The 18036-nt window shown below is 41.8% G+C and overlaps 1 protein-coding gene across 1 annotated transcript in view; it reads right to left on the bottom strand.

The window, feature by feature from the left end:
* obscnb (obscurin, cytoskeletal calmodulin and titin-interacting RhoGEF b) overlaps positions 1-18036 on the bottom strand; it is a gene marked incomplete at both ends in the record, with an annotated part of 121911 nt that overhangs the window by 52360 nt on the left and 51515 nt on the right. Inside the window, 5 exons of the mRNA XM_080546549.1 lie at positions 436-702; positions 925-1191; positions 2387-2587; positions 15804-16070; positions 17432-17698. Of these exons, the coding sequence (XP_080402675.1) occupies positions 436-702; positions 925-1191; positions 2387-2587; positions 15804-16070; positions 17432-17698 (1269 nt within the window). The remainder of the gene's footprint in view (positions 1-435; positions 703-924; positions 1192-2386; positions 2588-15803; positions 16071-17431; positions 17699-18036) is intronic.

Genomic DNA, 18036 nt, shown 5'->3' with positions numbered 1-18036 from the left:
TGAGGTTAAGTTCTGCGAAAAGACAAAGTAGGCTCCCATGAAAAACAGCAAGGAGTGAAAATGTGAAATGGACCACTTCACCAAAAAAGCAAGGTTTTCAGGTGAGAGGGTGATGGACGCCTTGCATGATGATGGCGGAGCTTCGAAAGCTGATGAAGATTTATGAAGAGGACAGAGGATAAGGGACCACACAGGAAGCATTTAATAGATGAATGGAAAGATGAATGAGGGTCAGCAAAACACAAAGAATCATTCTGTGCTCTGTTTGTTATAGGGTGAGGTTGTGTGTGATTCACTCGAAGATGGGAAGTGGAGGGGTGGGGATAGAAAGGGTTAGGACGCATTGGACAAAAAAAAAAAACTAACTCGAAAGGGTGAGGAGTCTTGATTGAGAAAGAAGGACAAAACTGTAGAAAGTCTCAACATTATCCCTACCCTCCACAGTGAGTGTGGCAGAAGTCCTCTGGGAGCCTGTGTCACAGGAGTACTCTCCAGTGTCACTCACACTGAGGTTATATATGTTTAGCTCTGCAATGGCACCCTCTTGTTTCAGCTGATACTTGTTGCTGGACTCCAGGACCCGCTCGCCCATTCTCCAGACCACGCTGGCCCCCGACTTGGTCAGTTCACAACGGAGAGTGGCGGTCTCCCCAGTCACCCTCTCTAGATCACGTAGCCTGGTTGTGAAGCAGACAGGTGGGGCTGTGGAGGGTGAGAGGGTGGGGGCAGTAGAGGGGGTACGGAGGTGGTTGGGAGAGGTGAGATGTATATTCGAAAAGGCTCTGATAAGGCAAAATTGTGTCCCAAATACACACTAAATGTTGATAATTCATGTAAGGTTTTTGCTAAAGTGAGATTTTTTTTCTCATATTATTGATTTGTTCAGCATAGTATTGCTAAGACAGAAGAGGTCTCTCTGCCTACCCTTCACGGCTAGGTGTGCGGTGCTTTGACTGTCGCCGCTGTCACAGGTGTAGATCCCAGAGTCCTCTGGGTCTACATTATGGATGACTAGTCTGGCGCTGTGCCTTTCCTGTTTGATTTCATACTTGGCACAGGGACAAAGACCCACTTCACCCTTCCTCCATTCCACAGAGACCCCAGGTTTAGAAAGCTCACAGTGCAGGGTAACACTGCCACCCTCCTCAGCCTCCTGGCTCTTCAGCTCTTGTGTGAAAACGACAGGGAGGGCTGACGAATCCAAAAATAACAAAACATGATTTAAGAGTCTGTACACAACTGTGTGACTTCATTTACATTACATAGACAGTGCTCCAGTCGTCAATACGTGAATAACTTGAGTCGCAACCTTGCGTACATAGTGCATAATGGAATCTAATTATTCGAGAATTCTAATTATTCTAGAATTCTAAGAATCTAATAATTCTAATATCAAAAATCATGGTCCATTCATTTTCATATGAAAATGTTTCAACGGGTGTATAAAGTACAGGTGGTACTGTATTGCAAAGTAACACACAAGAGCACTCATGAGGAAAAGGTTTCATAGAAGAGCCTATGACAAAAAACTAAAGATTTAGCTAGCTCTCAGCAAGCTTGTGCTGGCTTCTTAAACATAATATAATAATTTCTTGATATGAAAATATTGTAAAGTAATTGTAATTACACTGTCTTAAAGTTACTGATGTCCCAAGTCAAGCAAGAAAGTATAGCAGGAACCTTTCATTTGTTGCATTACTAAAATCAAAATCATGTCATCATCATAAAATAGCCAATTTTTCTGGTAGTGAAAAAACATACTACCATTGACTTTAAGGCAAGCAGAGGTGTCTGTGTCTCCTGTGACACAGCAGTAGATTCCTGCATCACCAGGGGTGCACATAACTGGTGCGCCAGTGCGCATGCGTCGCCAAAATGCATGCTGCGCGGCAGATCAGCCGCATGAAGGCGCTCTTGCGCACCAACAGTTTTTTTTTTTTTTTTTTAAGTTGATTTCAGTGTTTACAGAACAGAGCAGTGCTTAAAGAGATGTCCGTTTATATCAGTGTGTTTAAAGAACAGACATTCAGTTAGTGCTTAAAGAGATGTCCGTTTATTTCAGTGTGTTTAAAGAACAGACATTCAGTTAGTGCTTAAAGAGATGTCAGTTGATTTCATTGTGTTTAAAGGAGTCGGACAGACTTTCATTCTTAAAGAGCAGTCATTTGATTTTGCATTTGTTTCTTTTGTTTTGCACACAATACTTTGGTCGTTCATCTTTATTTATGAATAAATGTCGTTTTGCTAATAATATATCCATGTATCCCTTTTTTATCCATCCTGTGGGACGGGTCGTGACTCGCGAGCTCGGGGAGCACCAAGCAGCATCCCTAGGTGCTCCTCTGAGCACTGGCCCCAAAAAGTTATGTGCACCCCTGTGCATCACCATGCTTCAAATCACAGATTTTCAGCTCAACACTGCCTCCTGTCTGCTTCATCTGGTACTTTTCTCCAGACGTCAACACCTGTGTTCCTTTCCTCCATTCCACAGAGACCCCAGGTTTAGAGAGCTCACAGTGCAGGGTAACACTGCCCCCCTCCTCAGCCTCCTGGCTCTTCAGCTCTTGTTTGAATGTGACTGGAAGAACTGAGGAAGGGAGGGATTATATGACTATCTGCACTCATAATGCCTCAAAATGCCTCAAAAAGCAGTGTTATAAAGACATGGTTTCGAATGACTCGGAATGGGCTGCATATCCAAGATTGGAACAGTTTCACGATGTAAAAGAAAGACTTTTTTAGAAGCATTACAGGAGCTACATGTATTGTCCTCTGAGTAGGTGTCCATCTGTCTTGCAGCTGTAAGACCCTTTGTGTGACATCAGAGACCACCAACAACAATCAACAATGAATTTTTGGCGTGATGTCAAAGAGAGATGCAAGATGAATTAAAGGTGACGCCATATTTTAACGCACACACACACACACACAAACATTTTGTACTGCATAGAAAAAATGGTGACAAAAAAGGAACAGGCAGTAAAGGCCTACAGTAGATTGTCATTCAGGTGTCAGAAGGCAAAACGGGTTTCAGCAGACAGCTGAGCCTTTCCTACCATGGGCCTCCCCGACTGTTTACTTCTTTTGAGTTTCTGGTTTGGGGACGGAAGGAACAATCGGCGAATAGAAAGCAATTTTCGGATTTCTCCGAATTCATATTTTTACTGAATATCGGCCAATTCCGATTGCTCCGATCTATCGGGGCATCCCTATCTACAACCATAAGCATGAGGACAACAATCAACTAAAAGTCTCATGGTTACGTTCAATAAAGTAGCACCAAATGATCTGGGAAAACCAGAAGGAAGCAAGCAAGCCTTAAGTCAAGAAAAAGATGACGTGAACAGAAAGGACAAAGTGAAAAGACAAAATGACATTTGCTTCAGTAGATCTGAGCGTCAGTTCCTGTGAAGTCTATCCACCAGTGAAAATATGGTCATATTGACTATAATCAGTTTGTCAGAGTTAAGCGTTAACAGACAAACAATGGACAGGTACAGTATGAGCCCAGCAGACAACAAACAGCTCTGATCTGTTCATACCCTGGGTCTCTACGACGGTCTTCTTTTCTACTGTCACCTTCTCTGGTTCTGGTTTGGGGACGACAGGACCAGCAGGTGGCTCTACAACCATAAGTATGAGGACAACAATCAACTAATAAATACATAATAATAACAATAACACATAAATAAAGTAGCACCAAATTATCCACATGGGCAAACCAGAAGGAAGCAAATAAAAGAGTGACACAGAGAATACCAAATATCATCCATTTACACCAACAATTAGCCAATCAATGCGCTTTCTGAAAAACACAACATAAAAACATGACACCACCGCTCATATGAAGCAGAACAATGAGACAGACTGTTCCTCTTTACACCAACTCTTCAAGTAAAGCCAGCATTGCCATTCAAACAAGTTATTGTCAGGGTACCAAACAAGGTCAAGTACCACAGAACTGTGTTATAGCTAACAACATATACACAAAAGACCTGTACTTGAGGTCTACACTGACTGTACATGTACAGTTAAGCAGACACTCAGCAGATCATCTCCATATACCCTACCTTCTCCTCCCAGTTTGGCCTCCTGCTTTGTGGGCTCCTGTTTGGAGGTGACTGGGGAAACTGGGGACATGAAATAAAGGAATCACTTCAAATCAACACTCAACAAGGCACATAGTCAAGAGACAAGACATCTATCTCCATGTCATAAAGCATCTGTCCCACATGCCGCACCCTTTATTAAAACAAAACTCTCATGAATGGAACTGATTGCAGAGAGATGCGAGACCAAATTTCCTTCAAGGATGCTTATTGTGACAAAGACACTCAGCCACTCTTTTCCACAAACAACTCAAAGCAAGGAGACAGAGGCAGCTTCCCAAGACTACAAGTAGAGCCGACAATGACAAAATCCCTTTACTGACAAAGACGTTTAATGTTCGAGCGATTTAGATACAAAAGTCTTCAAATGGAAGGCTTAAGCACACTTTGCTTTGGTTGACGCACAAATGAAGCAGACTGGCCATTTCTAAACTGTTACTGGGCTCTTCCATCCCTACCTTCTCCCTGCTTGGTCTCCTGCTTCTGGGTCTGCTCTTTGGGTGTGACTACAGCAGCTGGGAGGGTTAAGATAATGGAGCTGCCTTAAGAAACAGACTTATTTTTCTCTAAACCGAGTATGTTACCGGACACAGACTAACAAGACCATACAGTCAAATGAAGCAGACACCTCAGAAGTGTGTAACACAAGCCTAAAGTTAAGATATGGGAAAACAATTGAAGATGTGGAAAAGAAAAACAAGAAATCTTCCTTCTTCTGCACGACGACTGCCAATATTCCCAGGTCTGAGCAGACATTAGTTTCTCCTGCTATGGCAGGTGGACAGATGATTCGCTTACTTATTCAAATGTATTTGTTATAAGTCACTTTGGATAAAGGCGTCTGCTAAATGCCAAAAATGTAAATTTAAAGACAATGACGATGAGAAAAGAAAGGACAAAGTGAAAAGACTAAATGACATTTGCTTCAGTAGATCTGAGCGTCAGTTCCTGTGAAGTCTATCCACCAGTGAAAATATGGTCATATTGACTATAATCAGTTTGTCAGAGTTAAGCTTTAACATTTTTGGACAAACAATGGACAGGTACAGTATGAGCCCAGCAGACAACAAACAGCTCTGATCTGTTCATACCCTGGGTCTCTACGACGGTCTTCTTTTCTACTGTCACCTTCTCTGGTTCTGGTTTGGGGACGACAGGACCAGCAGGTGGCTCTACAACCATAAGCATGAGGACAACAATCAACTAATAAATACAAAATAATAACAATAACACATAAATAAATAAAGTAGCACCAAATTATCCACATGGGCAAACCAGAAGGAAGCAAATAAAAGACTGACACAGAGAATACCATCCATTTACACCAACAATTAGCCAATCAATGCGCTTTCTGAAAAACACAATATAAAAACATGACACCACCGCTCATATGAAGCAGAACAATGAGACAAACTGTTCCTCTTTACACCAACTCTTCAAGTAAAGCCAGCATTGCCATTCAAGTACCAAGCAAGGTATCACAGAACTGTGCTATAGCTAACAACATACACAAAAGGCCTGTAAGCCAAAGGTTTGAACACAGTTGAATCTGCTCACATCCACAGAAGACCAGTGTGCTGCAGCTTCATGACAAACTACATCGACTGTACATGTACAGTTAAGCAGACACTGAGTAGATCATCTCTATACCCTACCTTCTCCTCCCAGTTTGGCCTCCTGCTTTGTGGGCTCCTGTTTGGAGGTGAGTGGGGAAACTGGGGACTTCTGGGCTGTGGTAATACATTTCACAAGACACGTCAACACCACTTACTGTAAATGCACAGGGAGCAGTCTGACATACAGTACATACAGTACACCAGCCAAAACCACTCAGGGACCCACAGAGGGAAAGTGCAGTGGACATTAAATAAAGGAATCACTTCAAATCAACACTCAACAAGGCACATAGAGTCAAGAGACAAGACATCTATCTCCATGTCATAAAGCATCTGTCCCACATGCCGCACCCTTTATTAAAACAAAACTCTCATGAACGGAACTGATTGCAGAGAGATGCGAGACCAAATTTCCTTCAAGGATGCTTATTGTGACAAAGACACTCAGCCACTCTTTTCCACAAACAACTCAAAGCAAGGAGACAGAGGCAGCTTCCCAAGACTACAAGTAGAGCCGACAATGACAAAATCACTTTACTGACAAAGACGTTTAATGTTCGAGCGATTTAGATACAAAAGTCTTCAAATGGAAGGCTTAAGCACACTTTGCTTTGGTTGACGCACAAATGAAGCAGACTGGCCATTTCTAAACTGTTACTGGGCTCTTCCATCCCTACCTTCTCCCTGCTTGGTCTCCTGCTTCTGGGTCTGCTCTTTGGGTGTGACTACAGCAGCTGGGAGGGTTAAGATAATGGAGCTGCCTTAAGAAACAGACTTATTTTTCTCTAAACCGAGTATGTTACCTGACACAGACTAACAAGACCATACAGTCAAATGAAGCAGACACCTCAGAAGTGTGTAACACAAGCCTAAAGTTAAGATATGGGAAAACAATTGAAGATGTGGAAAAGAAAAACAAGAAATCTTCCTTCTTCTGCACGACGACTGCCAATATTCCCAGGTCTGAGCAGACATTAGTTTCTCCTGCTATGGCAGGTGGACAGATGATTCGCTTACTTATTCAAATGTATTTTGTAAGTCACTTTGGATAAAGGCGTCTGCTTAATGCCAAACATGTAAATGTAAAGACAATGACGATGAGAAAAGAAAGGACAAAGTGAAAAGACAAAATGACATTTGCTTCAGTAGATCTGAGCGTCAGTTCCTGTGAAGTCTATCCACCAGTGAAAATATGGTCATATTGACTATAATCAGTTTGTCAGAGTTAAGCTTTAACATTTTTGGACAAACAATGGACAGGTACAGTATGAGCCCAGCAGACAACAAACAGCTCTGATCTGTTCATACCCTGGGTCTCTACGACGGTCTTCTTTTCTACTGTCACCTTCTCTGGTTCTGGTTTGGGGACGACAGGACCAGCAGGTGGCTCTACAACCATAAGCATGAGGACAACAATCAACTAATAAATACAAAATAATAACAATAACACATAAATAAATAAAGTAGCACCAAATTATCCACATGGGCAAACCAGAAGGAAGCAAATACAAGACGGACACAGAGAATACAAAATATCATCCATTTACACCAACAATTAGCCAATCAATGCGCTTTCTGAAAAACACAATATAAAAACATGACACCACCGCTCATATGAAGCAGAACAATGAGACAAACTGTTCCTCTTTACACCAACTCTTCAAGTAAAGCCAGCATTGCCATTCAAGTACCAAGCAAGGTATCACAGAACTGTGCTATAGCTAACAACATACACAAAAGGCCTGTAGCCAAAGGTTTGAACACAGTTGAATCTGCTCACATCCACAGAAGACCAGTGTGCTGCAGCTTCATGACAAACTACATCGACTGTACATGTACAGTTAAGCAGACACTGAGTAGATCATCTCCATATACCCTACCTTCTCCTCCCAGTTTGGCCTCCTGCTTTGTGGGCTCCTGTTTGGAGGTGAGTGGGGAAACTGGGGACTTCTGGGCTGTGGTAATACATTTCACAAGACACGTCAACACCACTTACTGTAAATGCACAGGGAGCAGTCTGACATACAGTACGTACAGTACACCAGCCAAAACCACTCAGGGACCCACAGAGGGAAAGTGCAGTGGACAGGAAATAAAGGAATCACTTCAAATCAACACTCAACAAGGCACATAGAGTCAAGAGACAAGACATCTATCTCCATGTCATAAAGCATCTGTCCCACATGCCACACCCTTTATTAAAACAAAACTCTGATGAATGGAACTGATTGCAGAGAGATGTGAGACCAAATTTCCTTCAAGGATCCTTATTGTGACAAAGACACTCAGCCACTCTTTTCCACAAACAGCTCAAAGCAAGGAGACAGAGGCAGCTTCCCAAGACTACAAGTAGAGCCGACAACGATGAGAACAGAAAGGACAAGGACAAGTTTATCCGCCAGTGAAAATATGGTCATATTGACATGGACAAACAATGCACAGGTACAGTATGAGCCGAACAGACAACAAACAGCTCTTATCTGTTCATACCCTGGGTCTCTACTACTGTTTTCTTCTCTACAGTCTGAATCTCCTTCTGTGGTTCTGGTTTGGGGACGACGGGAGCAGGAGGCTTCAAAACTATGACAAAAAAGTTACTTGTTATACCTGTCACACAACTGTCTAGTAAGTAGAAACACAATCAAAATAACTAGAGATTGCACTTAGCAATTAAAATTGCTTTTAACAAGGTTTGTTCTTGTGAAAGCACCAGTGACACAGACACAGGGACAAATACTAACAAAACACACTGGCAGTAATTACAACAAACAAAACCTACTGTTACCAACAATGATCTCATGACAAATCGATAACTTCTAGAGCAATGCATTTTTCATAGATACGATTTCTCCCACAAAATGTTATATTGCCTTTAAAATGTTAGAATGAGATTGAATGAATAAATCAGCGTAATCCAGCAGCTTCCTCTAGGGTTGTTTTCTGAGGCTATTCGTGACGTTAGAATTATAAGGTTCTATCTCCATTTTTGTCAAAATTGAGTTTTTTACACAATCTTAAAATGTTGACATTTTTGAGTTAGTAATTCATAAAATACAAAGGTTCCATCTCACAAAACATAATGGAATGTAAAAACTTTGACGCTCAATATCTCTGAACTACCCTAAACGGAGATAGAACCTTATCATTCTAAACGGAGATAGAACCTTATCATTCTAAACGGAGATAGAACCTGATCATTCTAAACGGAGATAGAACCTTATCATTCTAAACGGAGATAGAACCTTATCATTCTAAACGGAGATAGAACCTTATCATTCTAAACTCACGTATTGTTTGAGGATGACTGCAGGAACTGGGGATTCAAATATTATGGCAATTGATCTCCCTTGCACAGACTGAACAATACCAACATGTGAGGCAAGCGGTTTCTAAAGACCAGGACATGCATGCCACAATAAGGTCAAAACTATGCTTGCATTAGACATTTTTAACACTGCATGTTTCAAATGGATGTATTTTCTTTGCTAACCCCAGTGAAGCAAAGGGTTAGGACAGGACAATTTACTCATTTGGCCAATCACAGAAAATATCTAACGAGGCCTGCCCTTGATTCACATCTAGACTCTAGAGGAGTAAAAAAAAAAACTAAAAACATGCACAATTATTTGAGAGGATTGTGCCACTAGACACCAGAATAAATAGGTTGAAACCAAAATGTTTTTTTTTCTGTATTGAAGCAATTGGTTTGTTTCTTTCATTGTGAGGTACACCTGTGACATTGCCTCTCATCAAACTGCTGATGTACTGTAGCACACTGTCTCCTACCATGGGGCTCCACTATCTTTGTTTCAGGCTTCAGATGCTCTTCTTTGGGGGTAACAGGAGCTGCAGCTGCATGTAGTGCATGAAAGAAAACATCAAGATGCATAACCTGAATAGGCGACTATCTTACGACTAAAACGTCCAGTTACATTCTGGACTTCAGCCCTGAACTTTGAACCTTCAATGCATGAAGATAAACAGACAAAACGTATTAGACGCAGAAACACTATCTCCAAGAGATGTGACAAATTGCCTTCGAGGATGTTTATTTAGTAAAGGAAACCTGTCAAATGTATTCGGCACAACAACAACAAAGAAACAAGGAAAAAACACATTCCAAGATTCCATCCCCTTACCGTCTCCTTCTTTGATCTCCAGCCTTGCATCCTCTTTTTTTGTAGTCACGGCAACTGTGGGCTTCTCTACTGTGGTAATACATTTCACAAGACACTGTGTAATCTCTGCCTAACATACACCAGCCAGCTTAGAGATGAACAGAATGTAGAGTAGGTTGTACAGTAGATACAAATAAAGCTTTCACTCCAAATGAATCAACAGTGAACAAAACCAGCCAAAACACAAGCTAGCATTACGCAATCACATTCAACATTTGGCCTAATGGACATACGTACTATGAATATGATCAGGTGCATGGACGCCAGACACAGACTAGCAAGCAATGTGAACAACGCAGTCACAACATCTGACAAGACGAGCCTCCCATATATGTCAGCATGACAATGGTAAACAAGTAACAAGGGCGTAGCTACTGAACCAAGGCGCTATGCTGTGGTGATACATTTAACAACACACTGCAACACCTCTTTAATGCTTAACATACACTAGCCACAATCACAATCACAAGCTTAGAGACCAACAGAAGGGACACAGTAGATATATTATACACAAAAGATTTCACTCAACGGTCCACAGTAAAACACATTTAAACACAAGCTAGCCTCACCAAATCTAGTATCGCTAAACACAAAAGCACTGACAGACCTAGGCCTGCATTATGGACAGCGGACCTGGCAACATCACGTTTAGCTCAACAACGACAGACAAACAACGTTGAGCACTTACAGGTGCAGACAGACTTCATGGACAAACAAACGTGATTGAAGTCTTAATCACATCGACTACTTCACTTGGGTACGGCTGTAGAACTCAACAACCAGTATAACAAGATACCATACAAACAGAGGGAAAGGTTTTTTACAGCTCTCCCTAGTCCCTACCTTGACCTTCCTTTTTGGTCTCCTGCTTCTGAGGCTCCTGATTGGGGGTGACTGGAGGAGTTGGGGGCGTCAGAGCTGTGACAAAACATTGTCTACATTGTAGATTGTAAACAACTATGACCAGACTCATAGATGCCAGATACAAACGAGCAAGCAATGTGGACAATGTAGTCAAAAAACATCAATATCTTAACATCTTAACATCAGGATCTTAATGTCAAGAACGAGATAGCAAAGCAATGGCTGCATTGGGTACACGTCACTTTCACTACTATTATGCTTTTATGACCATAAAGATTAGGCTATGTTGTAAGATTGTCTAAATCTAAATCTAAATCTAAATCTAAAATCACAGCTCACTTCAGTCACCACCGGTGTTCCCCAGGGATCTGTTTTGGGCCCCCTCCTATTCATAATTGACCTCCTACCCCTTGGAAATATCTTCAGGAAATTTGGACTTCAGTTTCATTGCTACACAGATGACACCCAGCTCTACCTATCCACTAAGCCAAATTCCACCCTCCCACCCACTTCCCTCTCCGACTGTTTGCTGGTAATTAAATCCTGGTTCTCAATCAACTTCCTAAAACTAAACAGTGATAAAACAGAGGTTCTCCTCATTGGCACTAAATCCACCTTGGCTAAACCTCACAGCTTCTCACTTACCATTGACAATCTCACATCAACAATGTCACTCGGTCTGCATATTTCCACCTACGCAACATTAATCGTCTCCGTCCATCACTTACACCCTCCAGCACCACCATTCTTGTCCATGCCCTGGTCATTTCCCGTTTAGACTATTGTAATGCCATCCTCTTTGGTTTCCCACACAAATGTCTCCATAAACTCCAACTGGTCCAGAACTCAGCTGCACGCATCATTACTAGAACTCTCTCCATTGACCATATCACTCCAGTTCTCCAACAACTTCATTGGCTCCCCATCAAGTTCCGTATTCATTTTAATATTCTCCTTCTCACCTTTAAGGCTCTCCATAACCTAGCATCCTCATACCTCTCTGAACTATTTCTTACTCACACTACCTCCAAAATACTGACGGGCAGAAGCTAGTTAAAAAAAAATCCAAAAAGTATTTTATGAGAAATTGAAATTGTGATTTAGTCCCGGCGTAGGATACATCTGTATCCAGTAAGCTGCCCCTCAGTGCTAACAACATAACATTATCTTCATTGCAAAGCAATGTTTGCATTGAGTAAGCGTGGATGATATTTTCCCCACTATGCTTTCAATTAGCAATAAACTCATCAAATCTGCCCCGCGGTGGTGTAGCGGTCTACGCACTGGCCACTAGTGCATGCTGCCCACCGGGGCCGGGGTTCGTATCCCGGCTCGCCAGATCCAGATATGGCCGAGGCACACGGGAAGCGGCATATTGGGCGGCCGCTTCCGAGGGCGGTATAGGAGTATTTCTGGACTAGGATCCGTCGCGCAACACCGCCCCCTGGGCGCCGGAATAACGGTGCTGGGCTCGAGGAGCCAGTCAGCTAGTCTGCCTGGCGGCCTCTTCTGGGACTGCCGGCCACGGGGTCGTGCGGCGGATCCTATGCAATAGGCAGGGGATAATTGGATGCTAAGTTGGGTTAAATTGGCTACCAAATTGGGTGAAAAAGGGATAAAATCTGAAAAACAAAATTGAAAAATAAAAAAAAAACTCATCAAATCTAGTTTGCGTAGCATAACGAACAGAGGGACAAGCAACAGAAAACACTGAGCTAAAAAGTCCACAACCCTCCCTACCTTCTCCTTCCAATTTAGCCTCCTGTTTCTGGGGCTCCTGTTTGGGGGTGACTGCAGGAGCTGGGGGCTTCAGAGCTGTGATAAAACAATGTACAGAACCTCAACACCTGTGATATGGACAGAGACATGGAATGGCATGCCACCAGCTTACACAGTGGTCACAAAGCCTTCCACATTTCAGCAAAAGGATGAAGACAAGGTTTCCTGCCGTCCCTCCGTACCTGTCTCCACGTCTTTGGTCTCCTGCTTGTGGGGTTCCTGTTTGGGGGTGACTAGAGGAGCTGGGGGCTTCAGAGCTGTGATAAAAAAAATATTTATTTCAGTCATTTGACTTCAAATGCCGAGCCAGACCACGTTTTACCCCGATAACAACACAACAATAAACAGACAGAGAAATGAAACTGCCATTTGCCGATGTGCCAGTCATATCAAGACAAACAAATCCTTAAAAACATGAGCAGCAAAAGACAGAACCTACACGACATGGCATCTGAAAGCGATTAAATGACTGCAACGTCAGGAACATAGAAAGCTCGTCTCCATTCAAAGCAACGTCAGGAACATAGAAAGCTCTTCTCAAACGTGTCAGTATCCAGAGTATGCAATAAATAAAGAAATTACTTTTTAGCTATAGACAACACGGACACTGAAAGACAACAACAATCCTCCCTTGTACAGTACCGGTAATACTGTAACCGTTTTTGCACAACAGTGGCACAAACAATCACAGCAAAAGAAAACGAGGAATGCGAACAGATGTACCATAAGGTAACTGAATGAACGAGGGCAATGGGAGAGTCATTATTCAAATAGCAAGGTTTAAGGCAGTTAGCCAGATTGCTCAATGCTCACCACCTTTTCCTTCCCTACCTTGTGCCTCTTTGGTCTCCTGTTTCTGGGCTTCCTGTTTTGGAGTGACTGGAGTAGCAGAAGGCTTGAGCGCTAAAGTACAACAGAACAACCCACTTAGAATACACAACTGTGGAGATGTCTCTCACTTCCACTATCATCACAGCAGAGCTAAAGCCAACTGGACCAACTGTTGTGTTTATTTCGTCCCACTTTTTTTTTTCTTGTTTATACTGAATGCCATGTGATTGGGAATTACATTTGAGATTTCTTGCATCGAGTTCACTGAAATTGGAATGGGCACCGATCCTGAAATCATCACACTAACAAACATCTCGTCCAGTTGGCTTCATGCTCTGATGTTGGCGGAGAGTGTGACATCATACATGTTCTCCACCACCCAGCAACATGGAATGTCACTGAATAACAGCCAACAGAGGAATGGACCACACAAGTCTCACATCAAGGTTTTTGACAACCAGGAGCAATGTTCCTAGCAAGCAACATGATTAAGCAACATGATTAAGCCTTCACAACATGTGGCTTGACATCGAACAAAACAACAGAGATCTGCACAGAGACAGGGAGCTCCTGACAACTTTGATCCAAACAATATCACCCCTTTGAAGAGCAACAGACAACAACAAGCTACAGAAAGGTTAGGTACCAACTGTGAGGAGTTCAAAACAAAGAACGTTTAGCATAGTGACTTCCACTAGAACTGCGGTATTCATCTGGATCACACCAACAAGAAGAAGCAGAACCAACTGGCAGGACAGACTGAACACACGGTAAGTTAAATAAGTCACCCAAACAGTTTTCCACTTCCACTTCTTTGCCTACTGTACCTTCTCCCCCCTGTTTGTTCTCCTGCTTCTCAGGTTCTGGTTTTGGGGTAACATGAGCTGATGGCTTCAGAGCTACAAGAAAAAATGTCCAACTATGAGGTGGGATGTAAAAGGCCAACAACAGGACTAACGTTATATTCACCTCTCAGTGCTATGTTGTTGGAAAGACTCACACCCAGCAGCAGTGGAATTCATATCATCAATTATCTCAAAATAATGAGTACTTCTTATGACTTGTGAAAAAAGGGATAAAAGGACACTACTCATAAGATGGATGAAATAAAATATGAAAAATCACAATTCTGCAGTTCTAATGCATCAAGGTGATATTAGTTGTCCTAATACTGTAGAAACGAGTTCTTCATCATCATCATCATCATCATCAAAAATAATTTGTTTCATGTACTGTATGACTCCCTTTCACTTTTCTGAATGCAAGGACTTAAGAGGACAAATAACAAAGACAGGGCGCTTAGGTGGCGTAGCGGGTTAAGCGTTGACCATGTAACCGCAGGGTCCCCGGTTCGAATCCGGCAGGGGACATATCCTGCATGTCATCCCTCCTGTCTCTCTCACCCATCCTTCCTGTCTAAATCTCTACTGTATCTGTCAATAACATTTAAAAAATGAGTGGGACTGCCCCACTCAGAAAAAAATTACTTTAAAAAAAGAGACAAAAAAAGACAGAGAAACAATGATTCAAAACAACATACAGCACAAGAAAACACTTCCCCTGCAAACATGTTAGAGGAACGTACTTTTAGAATTAACTTATGTATGAACAAATATGTATGGTACAATCAGTGATGGGACAGTGATGTCTTTTGGCTCTATGCTTCAAAAGTAAGGATTTGGAATCACACAATTACTGAGGTTAAAGTAAAGATTATCAGCTTTTATATGCAGACCATCACCATGGTTACAGTACAGGCCTGGCAGACCATCACCAGAGAAGATACCCATTACTTGTGTATGTATAAAAAAGTGTTATCATTTCTAAATAGTGAAACCAATATGTACACAAATGGCATCAAATAAAAGCTGAGGATATCTACTTCAAGGAATGGTTTAATGGTAACAATAGTAATTGTTTGATTTACAATCCAAATCTTGGAATATAGAGCCAAAAGGAGGAAACAATGCTTCACTGTCCTATTAATTCTACAGGGCACTGTATGTTTGACATATCAGTGTTATTCAATGACAGTATATTTGTGACAGCAGCTGGTAAAACCAGGAACAAGTCGGCAACCAACGCACCTTTCTGACTTTTATTCCCAAAAAATTCAATGAATGTTAACGTTGAAAATCAGTGACACACTCGCTAGTCAAGCCAAGATATTGCAATGCAATGAATTCGGCAAGTAACCCCCACTACTACCTAGTTAGTGTAGAGTAGTGGGGATTACTCCATTGCATTGCAATGTTTTGGCATGACTAGCAAGTGTGTCATTGATTTTCAACAACATTAAAACGTATTTAATTTTTGCTGAATAAAGGACCGAACATTTTGAATGGTTGGCGGCTTGTTACTGGTTTCACCAGCTTCTGTCACATTTAGTGGCAAATGCAACGCTGAATGGAACGGCTCTCTCCTACCCTTAATCTGGAGACTGGCAGCAGTCTTCTGGTCTCCACACACACAGCTGTAGTCTCCACTGTCCTCTGGCAACACTTTGCTGATCAGGAGTTCACTCACAGAAGCTTTCTGCTTCATCTGGTACTTTTCTCCAGACGTCAACACCTGTGTTCCTTTCCTCCATTCCACAGAGACCCCAGGTTTAGAGAGCTCACAGTGCAGGGTAACACTGCCCCCCTCCTCAGCCTCCTGGCTCTTCAGCTCTTGTTTGAAGGTCACAGGCTGGGCTGTAGGGGTGTACAGAGATGTCATTATCTGTCTGTATCTGTTCAACCTACAACATTCTCTGTATCTTTATCTGTATTCAGATAGAAGACCTAAATAGGAGTAGTTTATACCAAAAATAATGAATTAATTCGTTAAATTAATTACTGTATAATACAACATTATTATATAGCCATATAATTAATTATGAAGTATATTTCCACATCCTCATACTGTACGGTTCATCTTTAACTGGGGGACATTGAACAGAAACCCAATTTTTTTTTTCATCAATCGAAATATTCTGTTTTGCATTGGAAATATAAACTATTTACAGTAAAGATATATAGAAACATTTCTTTCAGTTAGGAATCCTTCAGGGAATAATCTTAAATTCCAATAATGCTGCCTTCGCATTTCTTGATGTCTTAACCTTACTGCAGTTCACTAGGTAAAGGTGAATTACTACAAGAATTTCGCATCAAGGCAGCACTGACTCGGTGGGGACGGATACTGAATAGCGATCACTTTTCAAAGATGTGTAGTAAATGTAACGACTAGTTAGTGAAATCAGAGTCCTATGTTGTATGAATCGATTTGAAGAAAAATAATGACTGACGCACAGACATGTCAATCAAGGCTTTTTTTTTAAATATATAATAACGAGCAACTTCGGGTAGAATCTGTATATGTTTCCATCGCATGTATATGTTTCCTGACCCCTCCTAAATTTCGTTGTTTGGTACCTGTACTGTAGCAATGACAATAAAGTCCATTCATTCATTCATTCATTCATTCATTATTTGTGCTTTTCCAAATAACGTATTCGGGTACATCCCTATTGGGCTGATTCATTGGTGGGTAAGTAGAACATTGCAATCAATAATACAACCAGAATCTGTTTATCACAGAAAATACAATATCCACAAAGCTGCAAGGTAAACAATGCAATTGTTAACATTCAGTCAATCAACAACAATATAACACAATCAAAGCAATATGAAAGCCACTGTCACAAAACACTGAAACAGACAAACAGAGAGACAGACAGAGAGACAGACAGACAGACAGACAGACAGACAGACAGACAGACAGAGAGACAGACCAAGACAAAACTAAAAAACAGACACAAAATCCCCAAGGAAAATACAGAGCATTGTGTTTGTTGTTGCATACAAACTACACAGATAAAATTACTTTCCAGAAAGCACCAAATAATAAAGTGGCATTACGATTGAATATCTAATAACTTTAAAACCCAAATGTGACTGTTTGAAAATGAATTGAATGGCATTTGAAACAGTAATACCAGGATATACCACTGATGGTTGCGGGGACAAAGTGGTTCTGAATGTAAACAGTAAGTGAGACAACCCTGTCCTACCCTTAATCTGGAGACTGGCAGCAGTCTTCTGGTCTCCACACACACAGCTGTAGTCTCCACTGTCCTCTGGCAACACTTTGCTGATCAGGAGTTCACTCACAGAAGCTTTCTGCTTCATCTGGTACTTTTCTCCAGACGTCAACACCTGTGTTCCTTTCCTCCATTCCACAGAGACCCCAGGTTTAGAGAGCTCACAGTGCAGGGTAACACTGCCCCCCTCCTCAGCCTCCTGGCTCTTCAGCTCTTGTTTAAACGTCACAGGTTTGGCTGAGGAACCATTGGTTGGTTAGTAGAACATTGCAATCAATAATACAACCAGTTCATCACAGAAAATATAATACCCACAAAGCTGCAACGTACACAATGCAAATGCAAACATTCAGTCAATTAACAACAATATAACACCTTGAATCAAAGCAATATGAAAGCCACTGACACAAAACACTGAAACAGACAGACAGACAGACCGACCGACCAACCGACAGACAGACAGACAGACAGACTGAACGACCGACAGACAGACAGACAGACCGACCAACTGAACGACAGACAGACAGACAGACAGACAGACAGACAGACCGAGACCAAACAAAGAAACAGACATG

Source organism: Nansenia antarctica (genome assembly GCF_963989245.1).
Source record: "Nansenia antarctica genome assembly, chromosome: 16".
Lineage (NCBI taxonomy): Eukaryota > Metazoa > Chordata > Actinopteri > Argentiniformes > Microstomatidae > Nansenia > Nansenia antarctica.
This window is presented reverse-complemented; position numbering and strand designations above follow the sequence as displayed.